This window comes from Panulirus ornatus, chromosome 42 (assembly GCF_036320965.1).
Source record: "Panulirus ornatus isolate Po-2019 chromosome 42, ASM3632096v1, whole genome shotgun sequence".
Lineage (NCBI taxonomy): Eukaryota > Metazoa > Arthropoda > Malacostraca > Decapoda > Palinuridae > Panulirus > Panulirus ornatus.
This window is the reverse complement of record NC_092265.1, coordinates 4,504,954-4,526,492: the sequence shown is the minus strand read 5'-3', so window position 1 is coordinate 4,526,492 and position 21,539 is coordinate 4,504,954. Positions and strand designations below refer to the sequence as shown.

Sequence of the window (21,539 nt, the reverse complement as noted above, 5' to 3'; positions counted from 1 at the left end):
ACATTTATACCTATATTTACTAAAAACTAAGAGATCACATTCATTATCCATATGAAATTCAAGAAAAAGAACAATTCATTATCATATACTATGAAATATTGTGATTACCACAGCAAAACAAAATCAAAATCATTACACAATCATAAAGAATTATATATAGAAAATAATCTAATAGAAACAGAAAAGCCTAATAAGAACTGGATCAACTTAATCTCATTTGCTTATCAATTCTGTCTCTTTGAATCTATGTTTAAAAGCTCAAACAATCATATTCAGCATCCATATATGGGTATCCAGGGTTGGCTGATAAATAACAATGCAATATACAAGTACATACCATCTGGGAAATAAGATCACATCCAGAATATAAGGAAAATACCAAGATATAAAAACCTTATGTGCATTTTGCACCCTTTTCAACGAAACTGCCAAATTATTTGGAAAAAAATATCTACACATTGGCAGGCTATTCAGAAAGCACATTCACTCTCATGTGCTACGTGAGGGTCTAAATCATGAACACATAGTCAACAATATGGATGCTTGGTATGCTGATATCACATGCTAACAGATATTTCTAGTGAACTTATTGAAATAAAACTCAGATTTCTTGTCAGTCATTTTTTACCAAGATTGTGGGCACTAATGAAAAAAGGTAAATACTTATCTATGGTGAAATGCTGAGAAAGAAATTGTTGTCCTCTCAGTGATGAGGGGAAATGAGGAGGAGGTAACAAGCAGAGTTGAGGTGAAGAAGAGAAGTACTCTCAAGAATCAGTGAATGAATATAATGATAATTGGGTGGCAGATTTCAGGTGCTTGTATCAGAGATGTGCGAAGGAAAAGAGTAAGATTAAGTAGTTTGGTGTAAAGAGATGAGGCATTGAAAGCCTTCCATAAGATGAAGTGTGGCATGGCAGCCAGAGTGGACAGGATTGCAGAAAATTTCCCAAGGAGGTGAGTGTCTTGTTGACTGTTTACTTGGGACTTTTAATGTATTTATGGCTCATGGTGAAGTACATGAGAAACTGCAGGAAGCCCCTATAGTGCCACAGTCCAAAGGCAAGGAGTACAAAAGTGAATGTAAAAATAAAAAAGGCATGTCTGTTGAGAGTACTTGGTACATTGTATGGGAGAGTGGTGACAGAAAGGGTGGTGGCATGCAAAACGCTTCATATTTGGGAGGTACAAAATGGGTTCAAGAACAGTAAAGGATAAGTGGATCGGATCAAGTGTTAGCTTTGAAGAATGTAAAGAATTCTTAAGAGAAAAAGAAGGACTTGTATGTGGTATTTATGAATCTGGAGAAAGTGTTTGATGATAGGGTTGATAGAAATGCTCTGTGGAAGGTGTTATGAGTACATGGTGTGAAAAGAAAGTTTCTAGAAGCAGTGAAGCATATACATTAAGTAAGGCATTATGCGAATAGTAAGACGAAAGTATGAATGGTAACAGGTGAAGATGGATCTGTGGAATGGGTGTGAGTGATGACACCTTAATTTGATTCGGAATGGGGTGGGGAGGGAGGTGAATGCAAGGGTCTCAGAGAGACGAGTAGGTATGAAAGCTGTTGGACATGGCAGCAAGTGGAGCCCTGAAAGCTGATATAAGCCACAGAATACGTTAGGGAGTTAAGGTCCTAGGTGCACTGAGGAGCATGTGGAAATTAGGTCACTGTCAGTGAGGGCAAAGACAAAAGCTTTCGTTGTTTTGGTTGTCCCAATGGAGTTGTATGAATATGAGGTGTGGGCTCTAAGTGAGGAAGTATGGAGGAGGCTGAGTGTGTTGGAAAAGACATGTTTGAGAACAATATGTAATGTAAGGAGGGTTGAAGTAGGTAGAAGTTGGTAGGCAACAACAACGAGGGAGGTATATCACCAGTACTACCCACCTGGGTATCAGGAGGGTTTGGGGCATCTGCTTAGTGAGCCATCACTGTAGTGGTTGTCAAATTGCACTCCTGTGTGTCGGAAAAGGCGACAAAAAGGGGAGGGAGCAGGGGGCCTGGAAATCCTCACCTCCCGTTTTTAGTTTTCCAAAAGAAGGAACTGAAAAGGGGGTTAAGTAAGGGTTTTCCCTCTAAGGCTCAGTCCTCTGCTCTTAACGCTACCTTGCTAATGCGGGAAATGGCAAATATTTACGGGGAAAAAAAAAAAAAAAAAAATATATATATATATATATATATATATATATATATATATATATATATATATATATATATATATTATATATATATATATATATATATATATATATATATATATATATATTTTTTTTTTTTTTTTTTTTTCATACTATTCGCCATTTCCCGCGATAGCGAGGTAGCGTTAAGAACAGAGGACTGGGCCTTTGAAGGAACATCCTCACCTGGCCCCCTTCTCTGTTCCTTCTTTAGGAGAAAAAAAAAAAAAAAAAAAAAAAAAAAAAAAAAAAAAATATATATATATATTATATATATATATATACATATATATATATATATATATATATATATATATATATATATATATATATATATATATATATATATATATATATGAAATGTTTTTAACCCTACAAAATGGGTGATAACATTTTAGCATCAACAAATAGGGCAACAATAATGTATACTTCATACACCTTACCTACTTCAGTGGCATCCTTCTTTTTCATTGCAGCTTCTAGTTCTCGTACCCTAGCCTTTAGCATTGCTACCTCATCCTATTAAGAAAGAGATTATGGTGAGATATGCAATCCCAGAAGAAGTGGACTGTATCTTAGGGGTAAGTGTAGGACTGCATCCCTACATTTATTGCAATTTCATCTAAACTTTCAGTCATCCTTCTTTCATACTCCTCCTTGGATTCTTTCTGATTCATCTTCCTTGCTTCCTTACACCATACTTCCACTTCTCCCTGATCCTCACCTCCACAAGATCTGCAAAATGGTCAAAATCTCCAAAAAATCCTTTCATAACTCTAGCATCCAGCACAACCTCTGTTAACATTTCATCCACTGTCACACTCATAGTGAATTATCTGATCATATTTCCTCATGAATATGAATATCAAAGTATTCTGTGATCTGAAGAATGTAATACCTGCAGATAAATGGAGTTTCCTATTTACTATGTTCTAAACTGTAGTATTACTAAGTAAACAAAATGTATTACCTTAACTTGTTTCTGTTTCTGTGTGCTTATGGCCTCACTCTGAGAGGAATATGCAGTGCTGTGGCTTGCATTATCTACTTCATCCTCAGTCTCTTGATCAGATGCCCCTATCACTTCCAAAGCTTTTTCATCTGCACCTGGTAACAGAAGATATCGTCAAACAATAGAATAGAAAGATATTAGGGGCCAATAATATGAAGCGCCCTTATAACAATAATGTATCAAATTTCCGGGACAACTTACATTTGCAGTTGCCAATCACAACAGAACATTATGAAAAATATGTAAGATATCAGATAACTGGAACCATTACTAGATTTACAGTGGATATATTAAAGCTTCTAAACATCAAATTATCTGAAGTGAAACTGAGTTTGGAAGTGTATGAATGGATAAAGTAGAGAGAATGTGAATGGAAATAAGGTTATTAGGTTAAGCAGGGGAGCGAGACAAGTGGGTATGAGTATGAGTGTGAATGGAGAGAACTTGAAGGGAGTGGAGTGTTTTAGATACCTAAAAGAGAACATGGCAGAGGATGGAACCATGGAAACTGAAGTAAGCCATGGGGCAGGCGAAGAAGGTAGGGTTCTGGGTGCATTAAGGAGTGTATGGAAAGAGAAGTCCCTGTCTGTAGGGTAAAGATGAATATGTTTGATGGTATAATGGTTCCAATGATGTATGTATGAGAAGCATGGGCCCAAGATAAAAGAAAAATAAATATGGATGAGGGTGGACTTAGTTACCTGTCTGTAATGTGCTGGGAGGTAGTTTTACTTGCAAGGCCAAGGGCAAGTCTAATGCAGTGTTTGCAGAGGCTCATACCTAATGTTCCTACTGATTACTTCAATCTAATGCTCCTACCTACTACTTCTACTTAATGTTTCTATCTAATGCTCTTACCTACTACGTTTATCTATTGCTCCAACCCTTTTGCCAAAAGGCAGGGCTAGCACATAGCACTCACCACAGGAAAACCTAGAGTTACAAAGAATGAGATGTGTGAGTTAAGAGTGGTCAAGTGTTATGTGTGACAAGGAGCGACTGCATGCTTGTGGGCAGAATGCCTGTAGTCCACATGTGAGTGAGGCAGAAAGAAAATACAACTAATAGGTTCAGAAGAGAGCAGTGTGACAACCAGTGAAGTGTTGGCTCACCACACAGTTGTCACTAACCCTAGTGATACCCAGGCAGGCAGTACTGGTTATATACCTCCCTGGTTGTTGGCTGCCTACCAACTACTACCTACCATAAGATTCTCAATTATCACTCAATTTAAATTTATGTATGCTGTCTGCTCTTGACATGCACTCAGGCATCTTATTCCATTTGTCCACCACTCTTATACTGTAAAAGTATTTCTTCACACCTCCTTTAAAAATATTCCTGTTTAATTTCATGTTATGTCCTCTGGTTACTCTATAACGTCTCTTAAAGAACTCTTCACAGTCTACATCATTAATCTGTTTGAAAAACTTGAATGTGGTCATCAGGTCACCCCTAACTCTTCTCACTTCAACAGTGGGAAATTTAAAGCCTCTAGCATATAACATGTAACAGATGAAAACACTATGTAAAAGGATAAATGTTAAGGAACACGGGTATAGTGGCATGCTGTAAAATAGCTAATATTCACTTAGGTTGAGAACTTGGAATGAAGTGTCCATAGTAGACAAATGTATCAATTACAACTGTCTTAATGAAATGGATCACATTACTGGGATTTAGCTATCAAATCTCTTTGTAGTGACAAACACAGCAGACAAAAACATGTTCCAATGATGGACACCTAATAGAAATAAAAATATGAAAAGGTTAGGTATTGTGCATACCATGACAACAACTACAAGAAAGGAATGAGAGATGAACAAAGGTGATTTGGAGAGAGAGAGAGAGAGAGAGAGAGAGAGAGAGAGAGAGAGAGAGAGAGAGAGAGAGAGAGAGAGAGAGAGAGAGAGAGAGAGAGAGATTGCATGCTTACATGAGCCTTCATATGGATATGTCTCATTCAAAAAACTCACTTTGGTCCTCCTTATCTGAGAGCAACTTCTTGGTGGGTTTCATGCAACTACTGGCTATCCCCAGCTCACCAATACTTGTTTTTTCTTCCTCAGGAGTATGTATATTCTCAAAAAAACTGGTGTTATGGTCTAGAAGAGATTCTGCCTTTGTAAGTGATTTATCCACCTTTGTAAACAATTGTTTTGTGCTGGAAGAAAGGGTGGGAATACTTTCAGAGTGCAATTCATGTGATGATGTAACTGTAATCACCTCAGGATCTTTGGCCTTTTCATCTCGCATCTTCTTGATAATTGCCATATCTGCATTGACATTCTTCAAAACTTCTGCTGTACCTGGAATTTCATCATCAGAGGGTAATGAAAGGGTCATTGGTGGTGGATCATCAAATTCCATCATATTCTTTACATTTTGTGATGGAATATCATCAATGCTGACGTGAGAGTTCTGGTCATCATCCCTCTTATCCAGTAAATCTTCATCTGGGTGTCCAAAAAATTCCCACACATTCTGATCAAGTCTTTCTAAGTCTCTCATCTCCTCAGAATCCAAAGTATGTTGTTTCAGGCTTTTGAATTTTGCTTTTTGCGTCTGCTCCAGTACATGAGATGATGGATTGCTACTGCTGCTTGATATAACTTTAGGCTTTCGCTTTGGTGGGTTAATCATTGCCTCAGTGTCACTGTCTTCTGAACTAGAGCTGGAGCTAGCTGGCCTACGAATTCTTTTGAAACTGCGTTTCGATGAATCAAGGGAAACTTTCAAAGGACTGTCATCATCTGATGTTTCCGAACCTTTCCTGTCTACAGCAGAACATTCTGTAATCAAAAGGTTACCTTTTGGACTTTTTGGCTCTCCAGATGAATCTGTAGAAAACAATGGTTTACTATTGGTTGGTCTATTCTGAGATGGTATCATCTTTTGACTATCCTGGGATATTTGACTTTGCATCCAACTTAATTCTTCTTTCTCAATGGGTGGTTTCTTTCCATCTTTGTTAACTTGTGACATGATATTTTCAAGCACAGGTTGGCCTGACTGTAGTGGTTTTCTTCTTGGTCTGTTGATGGATGGCTGAAAGTTATTTGTGCTCTCTAGATTTTCTTTTTCAACCTCTACCAGTTCCTCATCAGTTACCACTGTCCTCAGTGAAACACCCTTTTCTTTGTTTTTCTGACTCTGCACTCGTCTATCATTCTTCTCCAATGAACTCCCTTCAACATTCACAGCATTTTCTGATGGGCATTCATTTTTGTAAGCTAGAAATGTCTTATTTTCAGGAACATCGGCAAGAGCCAACAGACTTGTTGATAGCTGACTACTTTGCGTGTCCTGCATCTGACTCATGGATGAACTTTCAATTGGGCCAATTAAACTCTTCACAGAACATTTTTCAATCAGAATCTCTGAGGTCTGGGAATATGGCTTTGATGTTACAGATTGGTCAATATTCAAAACATCACTTTTGTTCTTCATATCATGAGTCTCTGTAGATTTTTCATTATCACTTGATTCCTGGCTCCTTTTTGCACTTTGATGACTTGTTCCTGTTGCTTGTTCACAAACAGCACTTGTAACATGAGTATGAATACCTATGTTACTGGGAAGTGGTAAAGCCACCTCCATATCCTCTGTGTTGTAACTGCCTGGCACCACCTCACTACCATGAACATTGGATTCTTCGGGTGACTTGTTGACATTTTCCTTTTCATGAGAGCTGTAGCCTTTTTGTACCATCTCTCTATCATGAACATGGCTTGGTTCCTCAGGAGATATGCTTATGATTTCTAATTTTTTCTTCTCAGAAATACTTTCTTGTTCCACTTCACCACTGTGCACAATATTAGGTCCCTCTGGAGGCTGAATAACAGTTTTTACTTTATTTTCTTCAGAAATATCAGGTTCTACCAGTTTTTCTGTCTCAGCTTGACATGTTTGAATTCCAAGGTTGCCCTTTAGCTTCTCTCCACAAGTACTTTTCTTGGCAGCTGCACAGGATTCAGTAGGTTCAGTAAGTTGTTCCCTCTTGGAGACCTGGGTGTTACCACAACATGTTCTGTGAAAGGAATTTCGTATTCTAAGAATCCACTTTGCTTCAGAGTGGAATCTGAACTTTAAACATCATTAATGACAAGCAAGCAACCACAACCTGAGAAGTCAAAATAAAAGATTATCCTTTTCCTACTGTTAAAATACATTTCCTTACCAATGAAATTATTTTTCCTGATTTACAAAAAGTTTCCATACAAAAAATATACAGTGAAAAACTGACAAGCAGAAATAATTTTTGACCTGCTCACCCTCAGCTACCCTGTCCCTCTGCCCTGCTAAACTAAATAACCGTGTTTATATTCACATTTACTCTCATCTTCCTCTTTTCACAACTCTCCTATGTCACCAACTTCTGCAGTCTTTCACTTGAATCAGTGCTGTGTCACTAGCAAATAACAACTGACTCACTTCCTAGGCTCCCTCATCCACTAAATACAGCAAACTCATCCCTCTCTCCAAAACCAATGCATTCATCTCCCTCATTAACCCATCCACAAACAAATCATACAGCCATGATGACATCATACACCCCTGCTGTAGACCAATCTTCACCTGAAACAACTCACTCTCTTCCTATAGGCACACATGCCTTACACCCTTGATAAAAACTCACTCCTAATAGCTTTCATTCCACACCATATCCTTGCTAGAGTTCCCACAAGAGATCTCTATTAACCCGATCACAGGCTTTCTCCAGATCCATAAATGCCACATATAAATCCCTCTGTTTTTCTAAATATTTTGCATACATGTTCTTTAAAGCAATATCTGATCCTCAAATCCTCTACCACTTCTGAAACCACACTGTTCCTCCCAGTCTCATGCTCTGTACATGCCTTCCCCCTCCCAATCACCACCCTCCCACACAACCAGATACACACAAAATACTTATACTTCTGTAGTTTGAATACTCAATTTTGCACCCCCATATCTTTCTGCAATGGCACTCTACATGCATTCTGCCAATCCTCAAGCACCTACCAGTGATCCATATATATATTTCATATCTTAACTAACCAGCCAACAACACAGTCACCTCCTCTCCTTGGAAATTCAACTGCAACGCCATCCACTCCAGTTGCCTTGCCATATTTCATCTTACACAAGGCTTTCACCACCTCTTCTTACGTTACCAAACCCCTTTCCAAGACTGTCTCACTTCACATGCTTCCCTGAACCAAACACCCTAAATCTGTCACTGTATCATCAAACACAGTCAAAAGTCTTTCAAAATACTCACTCGTCTCCTCATCACATCACTACTTCTTACCACTTTCCCATTTGCCCCATTCATTAATGTTCCCATTTAATCTCTTGTTTTTTCATATGATTAACCTTCTAAAACATCTCATTCTTTCTGAAAGTAATTGATACTTGCTCACCCTAACTCTCATTTGTTCTCTTCTAATGAGATGGCATGATTAGGGCATTCTGTTGGCCATACTGTCTCAGTAAACATTTCAGAGAAAAAAATCTTCAGTGGAAGGATGGGAACCCAATGTAAGAAGAAATGAAGCTTCTATGTAAAGGGTGGAGCTAAAAGAAAAGAAAAAAAGATTTTCCCTCCAAGGCTCAGTCCTCTGTTCTTGATGCTACTTTATTAGCACAGGAAATGGTGAATATTCATGAATATATATAACAAGACATAAAAAAAACCTCTTTATTAAGTTGTATTTATAAATTGAAAAGTATATGGTTACTCTACGAATAAAAATCAAGCATTCTCACCTATGTTCCTCTACCTGTGTAGCCATGAGAGCCATATACTTCAACAGAACTTGGTAAACCTCACAAGGGACTGCATGAAGACACAGGTCTCGGCCTACATGTCCAAAAGATGCCACAAGACTTGCATCATCAGCTGCTTTACTGCACCTGCTCAGGATGATTATCTTAATGACTATGTAGGTGATAAACTAGAGTTATGTTACTCAGAGGCATTGCACAAAAACATAAAGGGTCATGAAAGCAAAAAATATTTCTTAAAGTTTTCACCCACTAACAGTGCACTTTTCTTAACTGTTCAAATTTCAGGTCAGACAAGAGGTCTTTTACGCAATCTAAAACTGAAAATCATACCATTCCTGAAATTTTTTTTCTTCAAATTTTCTTTACTTTCTCTACTCTACCCACTCTCTTTTATCAGCTACACTAACTCACCTAAGGATAGAAACCTTAAGCTTTGGAGCTTTGGACAGATTCATTTTGTTTTCAGAAAATATAGATTCAGTTGATGGACACTTAAATTGGAGGTACTGTAGTCCTAATGGTGTAGTATAAATGTAATTCTTGGCCCCTGAATGAAAAAGAAAAGAAGAAAGCGAACATGCTGGAAAAACAGGGCCTGACAGCAATAAGTGGTGAGAGGAAGGGTGATCATGTATGAAACAAAAGCATAAAAGTGAGATGTGGCAGTAATGTAAGTGGTCTCACTGAGAGAGCTGACCAGGGTGTGTTGAAAGGGACTAGACATATGGAGAGTAAAGGAAGACTGACTAAAGAGAGCTAAAGGGAGGGAAAGACCAAGAAGGGGAATGAAGTATGGAGTAAAAGAAGTTACAAGGCATCGTGGCCTAAATATTCAGGAGGGTAAAAGGCATGCAAGAGACAGAATGACTAGGACTGAGGTGGTATACAAGGAGAAAAAGGGCCAATAATGTGCTGTCATTGGGCTGAGCAGGGTATATGAAGTACTCAGGGCAAACAACAGAACAGTAAGTGGGGTTTGGCCGTGAACAGTGGGCTCTGGATTTGGTGCATTATAAATGACAGTGTACGTAAACATATAAGGCCAGTATCTCTCTCTCCTGGGGCTACCTCACTAGGATAAATAATGTGAAAATCCATGAAAAAGTATATGTAATTATTATAATTATCATTATAATCATTACAATCATTTTTATTTTCACTTTTATTATCATAATCTTTATTATTACTATCATTGTTATTACCTGTATCATTATTATCACAGTATTAGTCTCTTCTTTCTATTATAATTATTTACTGTTTCAAATATTAACGAAGTACCTCCAGAAAAACAGAAAAATGCCTGATTTACTCACATTCAATCTCTAAATGTCATGTGTAATGTATCAAAGCCACAGCCTCAATCCATGACCACATCCCACAGATCTTTCCGTAGTTTTTTCCAGCTGCCTCATCTGCCCTGGTTAAGTCCATCAAGCACATTGCCCCTGTATACCACCATTGCTCCAATTTACTGTATCCTTGGCATGCTTTTCACCCTCCTGCATGCTCAGGTCCAAAGCACTGAAACCTTTTCACCTAATCCTTCCATCAAACTGGTCTCCCCTTTCTCTTTAAACCTGCCACTTCTAACATACATATTCTCTTTGTCAAGCTCTCTTCACTCATTCTCTCCATTTGTCCATTTCAGAAAAAAAAGGAGGATATGAGGTGCTTTAGATACCTAGGAGTGAACACGGAAGTGACTGGAACCATGGAAGCAAAGGTGAGTCATAAGGTGGTGAAGAGGTGAAGGTTTTAGGAACTATAAGGGGTAGTCCCAATAATGTTGTATGGATGTGAGGCTTGGGCTATAGATAACAATGTATGGAAGAGAAGGGTGTTGGAAATTAAATGTTTGAGGAAAATATGTGGTGTGAGATGGTTAGATCAAGTAAGTAACAGTAAGGTAAGAGAGAGAGAGAGAGGTGTGGTAATAAGAGTATGGTTGAGAGAGCTGAGGAGAGTGTGCTGAAATAATCTGGACATATGGAGAGAGTGAGTGAAAAGAAACTGACAAAGAGGATACACAAATAAGAAGTGGAGGGAGCATGGAGAATAGGTACACAAAACTGGAGATGGAGGAATGGAATGAAAAAGATTCTGAGAGCTCATGACCTAAACATGCAGGAGGGTGAAAGTTTAAACAAAATAAGATGGAACTGGAGCAATGTGGCATACAGGGTTTGATGTGCTGTCAATGAATTGAACCAGAGCATTTGATGCAATCAGGGGAAACCTTGGAAAGGTTTATGGGAACTGGTTGTGGAAGGGGAGCTGTGGTTTAGGAGCTTGCCCTTCCTACAAAATTCCCCCTCCCCTTTCAAACTAACACTCCAACTAACCAGTCCCTCTTCTTTCCTGACCTAATAAACTTGCTTTTATTTACAATAATTTTCAAATTCCTCCTTTCCCTCATTCTCCTAAACTTAGACAGCAATTTCTCATTTCTCACTTGAATCTGTCATGAGTTCTATGTCATCAGGAAACAACAAATGACTCACTTTCCAGGCCCCATCATCCCCTAAAGAATGCATACTTGCCCCTATCTCTAAGACTCTTACTATTTCCTCCCTCACCATGCCATCCATGAACAAGATTCAAACCTTTGCAGGTTCAACCCTAGGCAGATGCTTCACCATTGAGGTCCATAAAGACTTATGAAAAACTTACTTCAAATGCACAATACACATTAATTGGATCAGAAGGAAAAGGAAGAAAAAAGAAAAAGTCTTTCCAACTGACCTTTCCGAACAGAGTGACCCCAGCGATTTAAATGGTACCACTTGTGGTCTAAGGCCATCTTGTGAATGAGTGGTGAAGTTCTTCTCTGATGACAACTGCGATGAGATGCAGGCTGTTTTAATAGATGTATTTCCTTCACAAGTGTTACTTGTGGGTAACATAGGTGTCTTTGATGATGAATCCAAGGTAAGGCTTGGGCTTACTGTGTAATGTGGTGGTTGGGGCTTACTCACAGCAGTTGAACTTGAAGCAAGTAATATACTCGTTTCCCTAACTGCTTCTCTACAATTATCTGAATCTCCACGTATTTTCTTGCTATCTTCTGTGGGAGATGAACCAATCTTAAGTCTTACATTTGGTGACTCCTCTACTGATTCACAGGCACTGTGTAATACATTCAAATCTTGTGTGTTTACAGTCAAAGAAAATGTCTTTCTATTCAATTTTGATAAACTACGTGGTTTCTTTTCATTACCATTAAACTCCTTAATGTTATCCTTTTCCCGATGTGGGACAGACTCTTGTCCTATCATCTTGTTCCTTGATGATGCGGACTGGGTTAAGGATTTCTGTGAGGATTTTGTGAAATCAACTTTATCAGATAAATGACTACTGGCTTTGTAATCAATGTGAAGTGATTCTGTGTCACTGGGTAATAAGAGCTGGGATCTACTGTGCTGAGGTTTATCAGTTAATGTATGTCCTATATTTCCTGTTGACTTCAACACATGGGATATTTCTGCATCTTTAGTGTTTTCATTACTTTCCTTGAATAAAGTGGGTTGAGACATGTTAGTTCTTTTTAATCTAACTTTTTGCTTCTTAGTCTCTCTCTGTTTTTCCTCTTCCTGATGCAACTGAGACACTATCTCCTTCAACTTATTCACTCGGTCTTTTTTGGTCTGTGATGAGGGTAGATGTTCTATATCAAACTCTTGAGTCTCCTCGTCTATGGTCACATCAGTCTCATCTGAGGATGTCAAAGTATTGAGGGAATACCCACAGGTTCCTCCTTCAGTTCTAGAGTCATTTATGTTGCAATGCTCACCACCTGTTATGTTGAGACTTGTTTGACGGACTTTCAAATCCTTACGAGCACCTTCAACATGTGACCAGCCAGGTGACTTAGCACATTTCACATTAACAGAAACAGCAACACTTTTATTTGTGTCAATAAATTTAGATTTCATTTTAGAAGCATATCTTACATTGTGAGAGCCTTTAAAAACATTAGTATTATTATCAGATATTTTTGCTGATGATTTTGTTGATGCAGATGATGCAGTAACCTCATCAAGGGTACAAAGTCCACTGTGTTTTACAGAAGTATCAGCATTAAATCGTACCTTTTTGTTACCTGTAGGTGCTTTTGGTGGAGGCATAGTATTGTCATCTTTGGTGATAGTAGGTGAAACCGTTTTATTATGCTGTGTATTTTCAAAAGTTTGATCCATGATAGAAATATTCTCCCTCATAAGGTTATCTTTCACTTTCTCTTTCATTTGCTTTTTCTTCTCTTCTTCTTTCATTGACATAATGCTGAGATTGTGCTCTTCAATATCTTCAAACATTGAGCACAGGGCTTCCACTTCCTCCCTAGCTTTCTCAGCTTTGGATCTCTTGTTTCTAACATTTTGAGATGCGCTACTACTACTGGAAGTGCTATCGTTATCTGAAATATTCTCTTTCTTTGTCTTGGGTTTCCTTTTTGCTTCTCTCTCACAATCACTTTCACCATTTGATCTCTTTTTAAGCCCTTTCTTGCTTTTCAATTTACTCTCATGAGTTTTTGTTGGTTCTTCTTCAGCTTGAGCTGGTGTTACAAAAATGAGAGCAGTTTCCTTGTCCTCTTCTGCTTTTTGATTAACTGAAAGACATGAAACACGATCTGAATCAGATGTCATTTTTTCATTTACTTCAGAAACAAGGACATCAAACTCATCTTTTGTGGTGACAGGACAGCTATCTGGTATGTCACTTTCATCATCATGGGCATACAGTATAACTGACTCCAACTGTTTCCCTTGTGTTATGCCTGTGGTTATACCTGGTGGCTTGATAACACTCAGATTGACGTTTTGGTTAAATTTCGTTCCTTTATTAATAGGTGTACTTTGCGTCTGGATACTTAAACTGAAATCCAAATTGGTATTTGTGACAGAATCATTTGTTCTTTCACATTCTCCCTCTTTAACTGGAATGCCCCGACCTCTACCTCGACCCCTAACTCGTCCCCGGTTTGTCGTGAGTGCCTCTCTACCTCTTGTCTTCACTGTGCGACCTCTCCTTTGAGTTGTCTTATTGTCTTTTGGTGTCTTCTGGCTGGGAATAAAGTTGTAAGGGTCACTTGGAGTGCTATTAATATGATCAACTGGGTCAAATATTTGAGTTTCTGCATCCTCTTGAGGATCCTGACATTCACTTTCTGAGCTCATTTTGTTATTCTTAGACTTAAAAAACTTTTTAGATCCAGTGAAAGATGCTATACTACCTTCCTTCTTTTTGGAAGATGAAAGAGAAGCTTTATCTGGGTGAACTTTTTCAATACTTGTACTGCATACTGTGCTGTCTGCTGCCAAAGCTTGAGTGGGACACTGGTGATTGTCAAGTGCAATTCTTTTAGATGGATTAAAAATGTGTGAAGATTCTGAGTCTGTGGTGGATGTTGTATCAGTGGAATGTGATGCTCCAATACGAAAACCAACTTCACTGCTGTTGTGAAGCCATTTTGCAACCTTGTCTGCAGGTTTTTCCCGACCTAACTTTTCACTAAGATTACCCGAGGACTCATCAGTTTTGTTTATAGCTTCTTCTGGAAGAAATTCAGTATTTTCAGCTTGCTGGCTAACTGATAAGATATCAGCTCCAGTCTTGGAACTCACTGTTTTCTTTCCACAGTATGCAGCAACTGGCTTTCCATTGTCTTTTCCAGATTTTCCCACATTAAGTGCACTACTTCCTCTTGTCCCATTCCCAGCAGGTCTGCCTCGTCCCCGAAGCAACATTCCACCCCCAGTACCTCGAGTACCTTTGCCTCGAGTGAGAGATGGAATTAGACTGGGTCTTTCCAAGGGTTCCTGTTTAGTGGGGGATGAATACGAATGTTCTTTGGATATAGCATCTACAAAGATGTGTTCACTGCAATTATTGATCCTAGCTTCTGTTCCCAATGTCTGTGACTTTCCATCTGTATGGAGACTCAGTTCTGAAAATATCAAGGAAAGAATATTTATGCAAACATACCACCATTACAAATACTGCCTGATTCTGATCATGACAATTAAACATGGATGAACTGCAACAACATACAATGAATCATTACACTACAGTTCTTACAAGATTCTGCCATTATATACCACTCACCTTGACAGCCATGAGAGGTCAAAATTCTCTGTTTGGCTGACCTAGCTCTTGGTTTGGGTACATGAACTTCTGGATTGTAGTGATTTGTTATGCCCCTTTTTCGTGTGCCCCGTCTTGGTTCATCGTTTTCTTCATTTTCTGAGTTATCATCCTCTGCAGTGGTTATGGGATGAGGTCGAGGTCGATACTTTGATGGGGTAACTGTGAATCATTTAATAATGTCAGTTTTGAATTACAAAAACCCATACCTCTACTGGAGGTAGAGCCCTAAAAGTGATTTAGAGGTCAACAACTGGCAGGGGAGTTAATACAATGTTTCACTTCCTAAATTATGTTTTACCGAAAAGAATTTCATCTTCTTTGACCATAATTAAAACCTACGAGGCCAGCAACTACTCTGGAGCTTATGACTGCATTGGTGTGATTGTATGGTGGCACTTTTCAGCCTGCAACCTTCATCACTCGTTAATCATTGGAATCTGAGCCACAAATTTGTTAGTGTCAGGACTCAAGAAGTAATGTTGAAAAGGATAGAGGGGAAGGGGGGACTAGGAATATAAGGGGATGCTTACAGAGCTCTGTTTCCTATAAAAAACAATTCTTCATACTTCAAAGAAGACATTTTTCATTTTATGGACTGAGTTCTCTGAGCATAAGGGAGGATACCCATATGAAAGAGGAGGTACCTTTAGAAAAACCTAAGAAAAAGCACCAAAAAAGATTCTGTGATGTTTTGACTGTCACATCAGCAATTATATGTTTACTTGTCATATCATATGATTACAAATTATGTCACATACAATGCTCAGATATCATACACATACATGCCATACAATTGTTGTGGATGTGAACATGCTCTTTTTTTTTTGTTCACATTATGTAACTAGTCTAACCACATGGTGGCAGTATCCATTATCTCTTACAGACTTGTAAGCTGGCTCCAGCAAGCCTATAAGCCCTTCAATATACGCTCTTTACAATGCAGCTAAACTCAGTCTCTCAATAGAGCTACACATGGTGTTTATGACATGGTTAAATTCAATCTCAATGGGCCACTGAGCTGCCTCAAGCATCATTCTGAGTCCTACACACATATTCATTACATCAAAGTGAGCAAGGTGGTCAAAGTAATCTTTTGCTGGCCAAAACAAACTGTCTCAAAGTTCCATGAACATGCTTACTAAATCAAAATAAGTGCCAAGTTATGAGTTGCAGCTTGAGAACATAAGCTTGTGCAATCAAACTGAAGACATTAACTAATAAATCTAGCTCCAGGAATTCACAAAAAACTTCATTTGATTTTTTGGAATCTGTTTTAGCAAGAGAAATATATCTAAAAATTTAAAACTATTAAACATATTCATATACTTTGCCTTCCTTCAAAAGGTACCTAAAACCTTGAAACTATTTATGTATAATCATGTATATATTTTGACTTCCTTTATCGAATTCGTTAAGTTTTTCAACAGATATAACTGATTAAAGTTTCTCCAATACTTCTAATTCTTCCAATGTTGTTACAGTATTCATATTTGACTCTGAGGTTCCAAAATTTTTGGTATTGTATTACTACATGCTGGAGCATGCAAACAATCTCTTCTTGGTATGGTGACCTATGGATAAGTGAGAGGCTTTGGGACTTTTCTGCAGCCTAATCAGAGCTGTGGGTGACATACAGCATTCTATATGTCTTAAGAAAGCATGGCTCTAATCAAATATAGGTGGGAAACATGAAGACATATGTATGCATTCTCCACACTTCCAGGGTAGGATGTATGTATGTGTTCACAGCACTTAAAGCGTAAAAGCAAAAATTGACATCAGAGACATATAATTTTCATCACTTATGCTATCGTAAAAAAATCAATATATATGGCAATAAAACAAATTTGCACTTCCACTCACCCTCAAAGCAGCAATCTTTCTTAATGCTGTCAATAATCTTACGAACAGCTACCACCAGACCAGATATTTTGTTATTCTGGCCTAAAGAACGGCGGGTGATATGGGTGAGGCACAAAGGGCACTGAGCTGAGCCACGAGGACCCTTCACTACTTGCTGGATACATTCAGCACAAAATGAATGACCACATTTTGTTGTCAAGGGACTGTTTAGAAGGTCCAAACTGAAATAAAAAATAAGTCTGAAATCAATCAAAAACTATCATTTTCAACCTGTCAAGGGAAATACAGCTTTGGTTTTCAATACAATTAAAGGTAATGGATCCAGAAATCCACTGATGGTTTTCAGTGCATTATACATGACTGCTAAAGAGTATCTGTGAGCAAATGAGACCATTCTTTATCTATTCTTGGCACTAGCTTGCTCAAGCTGGAAAAAAAAAAGCAATACTGGACTGTAATTCTTTCAATGTTAAGCTTACATTTGCACTCCAATGATGGAAATCATCTGTTTCAGAAAGCTACTGTAACCTTTTTAGTACCAAGCAATAAATAAATGCCCTTCAACAGCATTCTTCCAAAAGTGACTTAACCCATGTAAGGACAAAAAGTGACCTTGCACCTACATATTCTTTTATGGGCAAGGATATGCAGGTGTGGCCTGACGATCAACTGTGGTAGAAGTAAGTGATTATTCACCAATGGTACTGCTTAACACCGAGTTGGGAAGTTGGGTGTTTGGTGCCTGTTTGGTTATTTCAGTTGTGTTCCAATAGGGTTGTACTTGTTGGGGATGAGGGAAACTGTGAGATGTTACTAAAATGTGAGACAGGGGTATGCTTTTATTTTCTACTTAAGTGTTGGCAGTTAGTTATAGAGTAGTTTGAAAGGGAGGATTCTACAGCTGTTGCATAGAGTGCTGAGCATGTTGAGGTGGGACTGTTTTGGGTGAATCTGTTGAGATGGGATTGTATTGGGTGGATCTCCAATTCACTGCAGTGTTGAGTGTTTGTAGTTACTAGGCAGCCAGTGCATGTTCTGAGCACACTATTTTGTGTGGTTTGTAGCTTTGTTATATTTCTTTTTCTTTTGAGAGGGTGGAAGAATCAATCTATCTACATCAATCTATAGTTCTTGAACAAAAGGATATTTCATAAATATGAACCTATAAACTGAAAAGTCTTTTCATGAGTTCAACTAATCAGTGTTTCTAATACATATGGAAAGCCTTCCCCATACACTCACCATATGTTGCACTGAAGAGTTTGTTGCATAGCCTGCAACACAGCATTCATTTGATTGAGTCGTTCCTCCATGTTCACCCCATTCTAGCATCCAACAATAAAAACCTGAAGAAAGTAAAGGACAAAAAATGAAAATTGTGAGGATTAACAATAAGCACATGTCATTAAATCTCAAGCATTATTTTCAACTATGTCATTAAAAACTGATGAAGTAATGGATAACTTAAACTAGCTTAGAGAAACGTACAGAAATCAAAGACCAAGACTTCGTTGAGAGAGAGAGAGAGAGAGAGAGAGAGAGAGAGAGAGAGAGAGAGAGAGAGTGTGTGTGTGTGTGTGTGTGTGTGTGTGTGTGTGTGTGTGTGTGTGTGTGTACCTACCTACAAATATCTATGATAAGATTATGCCATGATAGCGAGGATAGCATGATGTGCTCACCTCACAAGTTGACATAAGACTTTTCTTCTCAGCTGTCATTTGCATTACATTCTTTTAAATGTTTCCGCAGTTCCACGCATATTTCTTATTTCTCCAAGTAGGATACTGATGGTCTTCTACCTTCCTGGGTTATATATCTTTATCAGACCTATTTTCAGTGTGCTCCAAGGTATTCGAATATTTGACTTGATAATTCTGCATCTTCCTTCTTGGGAGCTCTAAGGTTTAATACATGTTCCTTTATACCTTAAATTTGTTTGAATGCTTAGATTATCATATATCTTTCTCTTCTTCTTTCTAAGTGATACAGTCCCACTTCTTTAAGCCTTTCATGGTGGTTCAAGTGACATCTCCATTCTGCTGCTGAAGTGCTTCTGAATTCTCAAATTTGTTCCTTGGTTACCATATGACACAAGTATTCAATTCTGCTTCTAGTATATACATATTAAACATTTTCATCATTAGGTTTATGTCTGCTGTAGTGAAAATTCTCAAAATAATTTCACACATCTCGATGACTCTATAGTGCAATCTTCTCAATATGTTCTCCGAATTCTAGTTTCTCATTTATGATGACATACAAATCTTTTCTATTACTTTTTTGTTGTTGAGAAAGAGAAAGGAATATGTACCAGTGTAACTATTAAGGCAAGATTTGGCCTGTGACATCAGACAATAAATCTTCATTTCGTGAAGAGTTGATCTATTATGTTATTCCTTCTGGATGGTTAATATTATTTGCTAATTAATGGAGAACTTATCATACAGTGTTAAGTTTCTTCTGCAGCTGTTCATTTCAGCTATTTCTGGGAGGATTCTCATCAACAATGTTATTTCCTGCCTTTTTTAATGTTACATGTGGCAGGCTGATATCCACTTGGAAGTTAATATTTAGGACTGGGAATCAAAAGAGGCTGAGGAAGGCTTCTACATTTCTCATTTGTTCTAAAAATTCTTGTACTTTTGCATCTAGTGGCTAAAAGATATATGAAGTGAACCAGGTTATGGATTTCGATTCTGATACCTAACACTTCTACAACATCTTTTCAAGAAACTAGGAGCTCAGTTATTAACTAAGAATCAAAAGCATTATCCAACTCCTGTGTGTTTGTGTATCTATGTAATTTTATGCAACTCTACATCTACCAATCCTGTCACATCTACAGAGATAGTTATCTGGGATCTGAACCCACCAGTTATATGATCTTTAATACTCTAGCATATGGATGTCTCAATATGCATTCTCCAAAATTTACACTATTAAACACGATGTAATGCTGAAAAAATTGACTAAAAATCCAATTTTTGGCCTACAGATGCATTCCAGATATAAAAAGTGCACTAACCTTTCCTACACATTATCTAACCATACAACACATTGCAACTTCAGTGAGGCTCCTTCCTGATGCTGCTGCATATTGGTACCCATTCTACATATTTACATACTGAGAATAGCGTGCACCTTAGAGAACCCTGAGAACCCCCTGTAACGGCAAATGGTGATACACAAGTTCATCAATTAGTGTAGATGATATTCTTGAACAACCACTTATGAACACATTCAAGTGAAATAAAAATGTAAGACCAAAAACAGTCACAAGTCTATAATCATCATCTACATTCATACAACTGGCAATATTCGTCTCACAAACTTGCTATAATGGTGATGCTTGCTTAAGACTTACTGTCTGGCATATATCTAATATTGCAGAGAAATCATTCACAAACACAATAATGTAAAATGGAAAAATTTACAACCAAGAAAAACAATATCACAAATTAATAATCATTGCAAGCATGCATGCATGACTGACATCTGGCTATACATGCCTCATTCACCTTGAAGGTACAGTGGTGCTGGACTCCACTTGCCAAATGTTTCACCACCAGTGAAAAGGATCTTTGATAAGGCTGTATATTTGGGAATGCAGTCTCATCAAAGAACTTAATCCAAAGGAGTCTATAGAGCAGTCAAGATAAACCATCGGGTAATTAGACTGGTTCTGGTTTAGGTTACTACATAAAGATGAAAAGGCAAAGAGTTGATGTGTGCAAATTAGCTTGTTGTTCATGAGTTCCAGATACTAATTTCATTGGGTGAGAAAAGCAATTTGATAGAACGAGGGTTGCTTAAATGTTCACTCTTCCATTTGTAGTGACTCACTTCCAGGATCCTTTTCTATATTCAAAGCACAAATGGCAACACTGATTAATTTTGATTCACTGGCCATTACCACCTCAGATAATCATGCTTGACAGTTCAATGGTGAGATTTTGTTCTGAAATATATTTCTTTGAACATTAGCCATATCTAAATTTACACCTTACTTAAACTTCAAAACTATCTCTGTTATTGATAGTTCCTTAAGTTCTGCAAACTAGAGGAAGTAAATGCTAGAATCATATACATCACATTTTCTAATGAAAATTTTTGGGATGAAAATTACAGAATAAATCATCAGGAGTACACATTTGTCTGCAGATGTCTTGTAAACGAAAAGTAGCTGTATGACTTTATTTCTACGAGATGACATACAAAATAATATATCTGCAAAGCATACTGGAAGTATCTAAGGCAAAAATCTAAACCATGAAGCTCAAACTAAAAAAGTGAAATTCCAGTATATTTCAGTATATTACTACTTATATGACATATTACAATATGAAACACATCCAGAAAGCCATATGTACAGTCAATTAATTTTTCCTGTAGTCGTGTTGAAGACCTCTTATGAAAAACTTGAGTACACAGAAACTTCATATGATTATATAAGTTTCACCTGAGATGAAACTCAACACCTACTACTCTCTCTCTACCAACGCTACAAAATGATATCAAGAACTGACGAATTCATATCTTTCTTGAAATGGAATGCTAACCA

The 21,539-nt window shown here is 37.7% G+C and overlaps 1 protein-coding gene across 2 annotated transcripts in view; it reads right to left on the bottom strand.

Moving 5' to 3' along the window:
- Window positions 1–21,539, bottom strand: part of LOC139761855 (uncharacterized) — a 34,785-nt gene that overhangs the window by 12,767 nt on the left and 479 nt on the right. For both annotated transcript variants that reach the window (XM_071686391.1, XM_071686390.1), the window contains exons 2-9: window positions 18,221–18,324; window positions 16,979–17,199; window positions 15,074–15,274; window positions 11,711–14,915; window positions 8,948–9,094; window positions 5,170–7,223; window positions 3,152–3,288; window positions 2,625–2,700 (exon numbers count right to left, since the gene is read on the bottom strand). In XM_071686391.1, coding sequence (XP_071542492.1) covers window positions 2,625–2,700; window positions 3,152–3,288; window positions 5,170–7,223; window positions 8,948–9,094; window positions 11,711–14,915; window positions 15,074–15,274; window positions 16,979–17,199; window positions 18,221–18,291 — 6,112 coding nt within the window. In that variant the 5' untranslated portion in view covers window positions 18,292–18,324. The remainder of the gene's footprint in view (window positions 1–2,624; window positions 2,701–3,151; window positions 3,289–5,169; window positions 7,224–8,947; window positions 9,095–11,710; window positions 14,916–15,073; window positions 15,275–16,978; window positions 17,200–18,220; window positions 18,325–21,539) is intronic.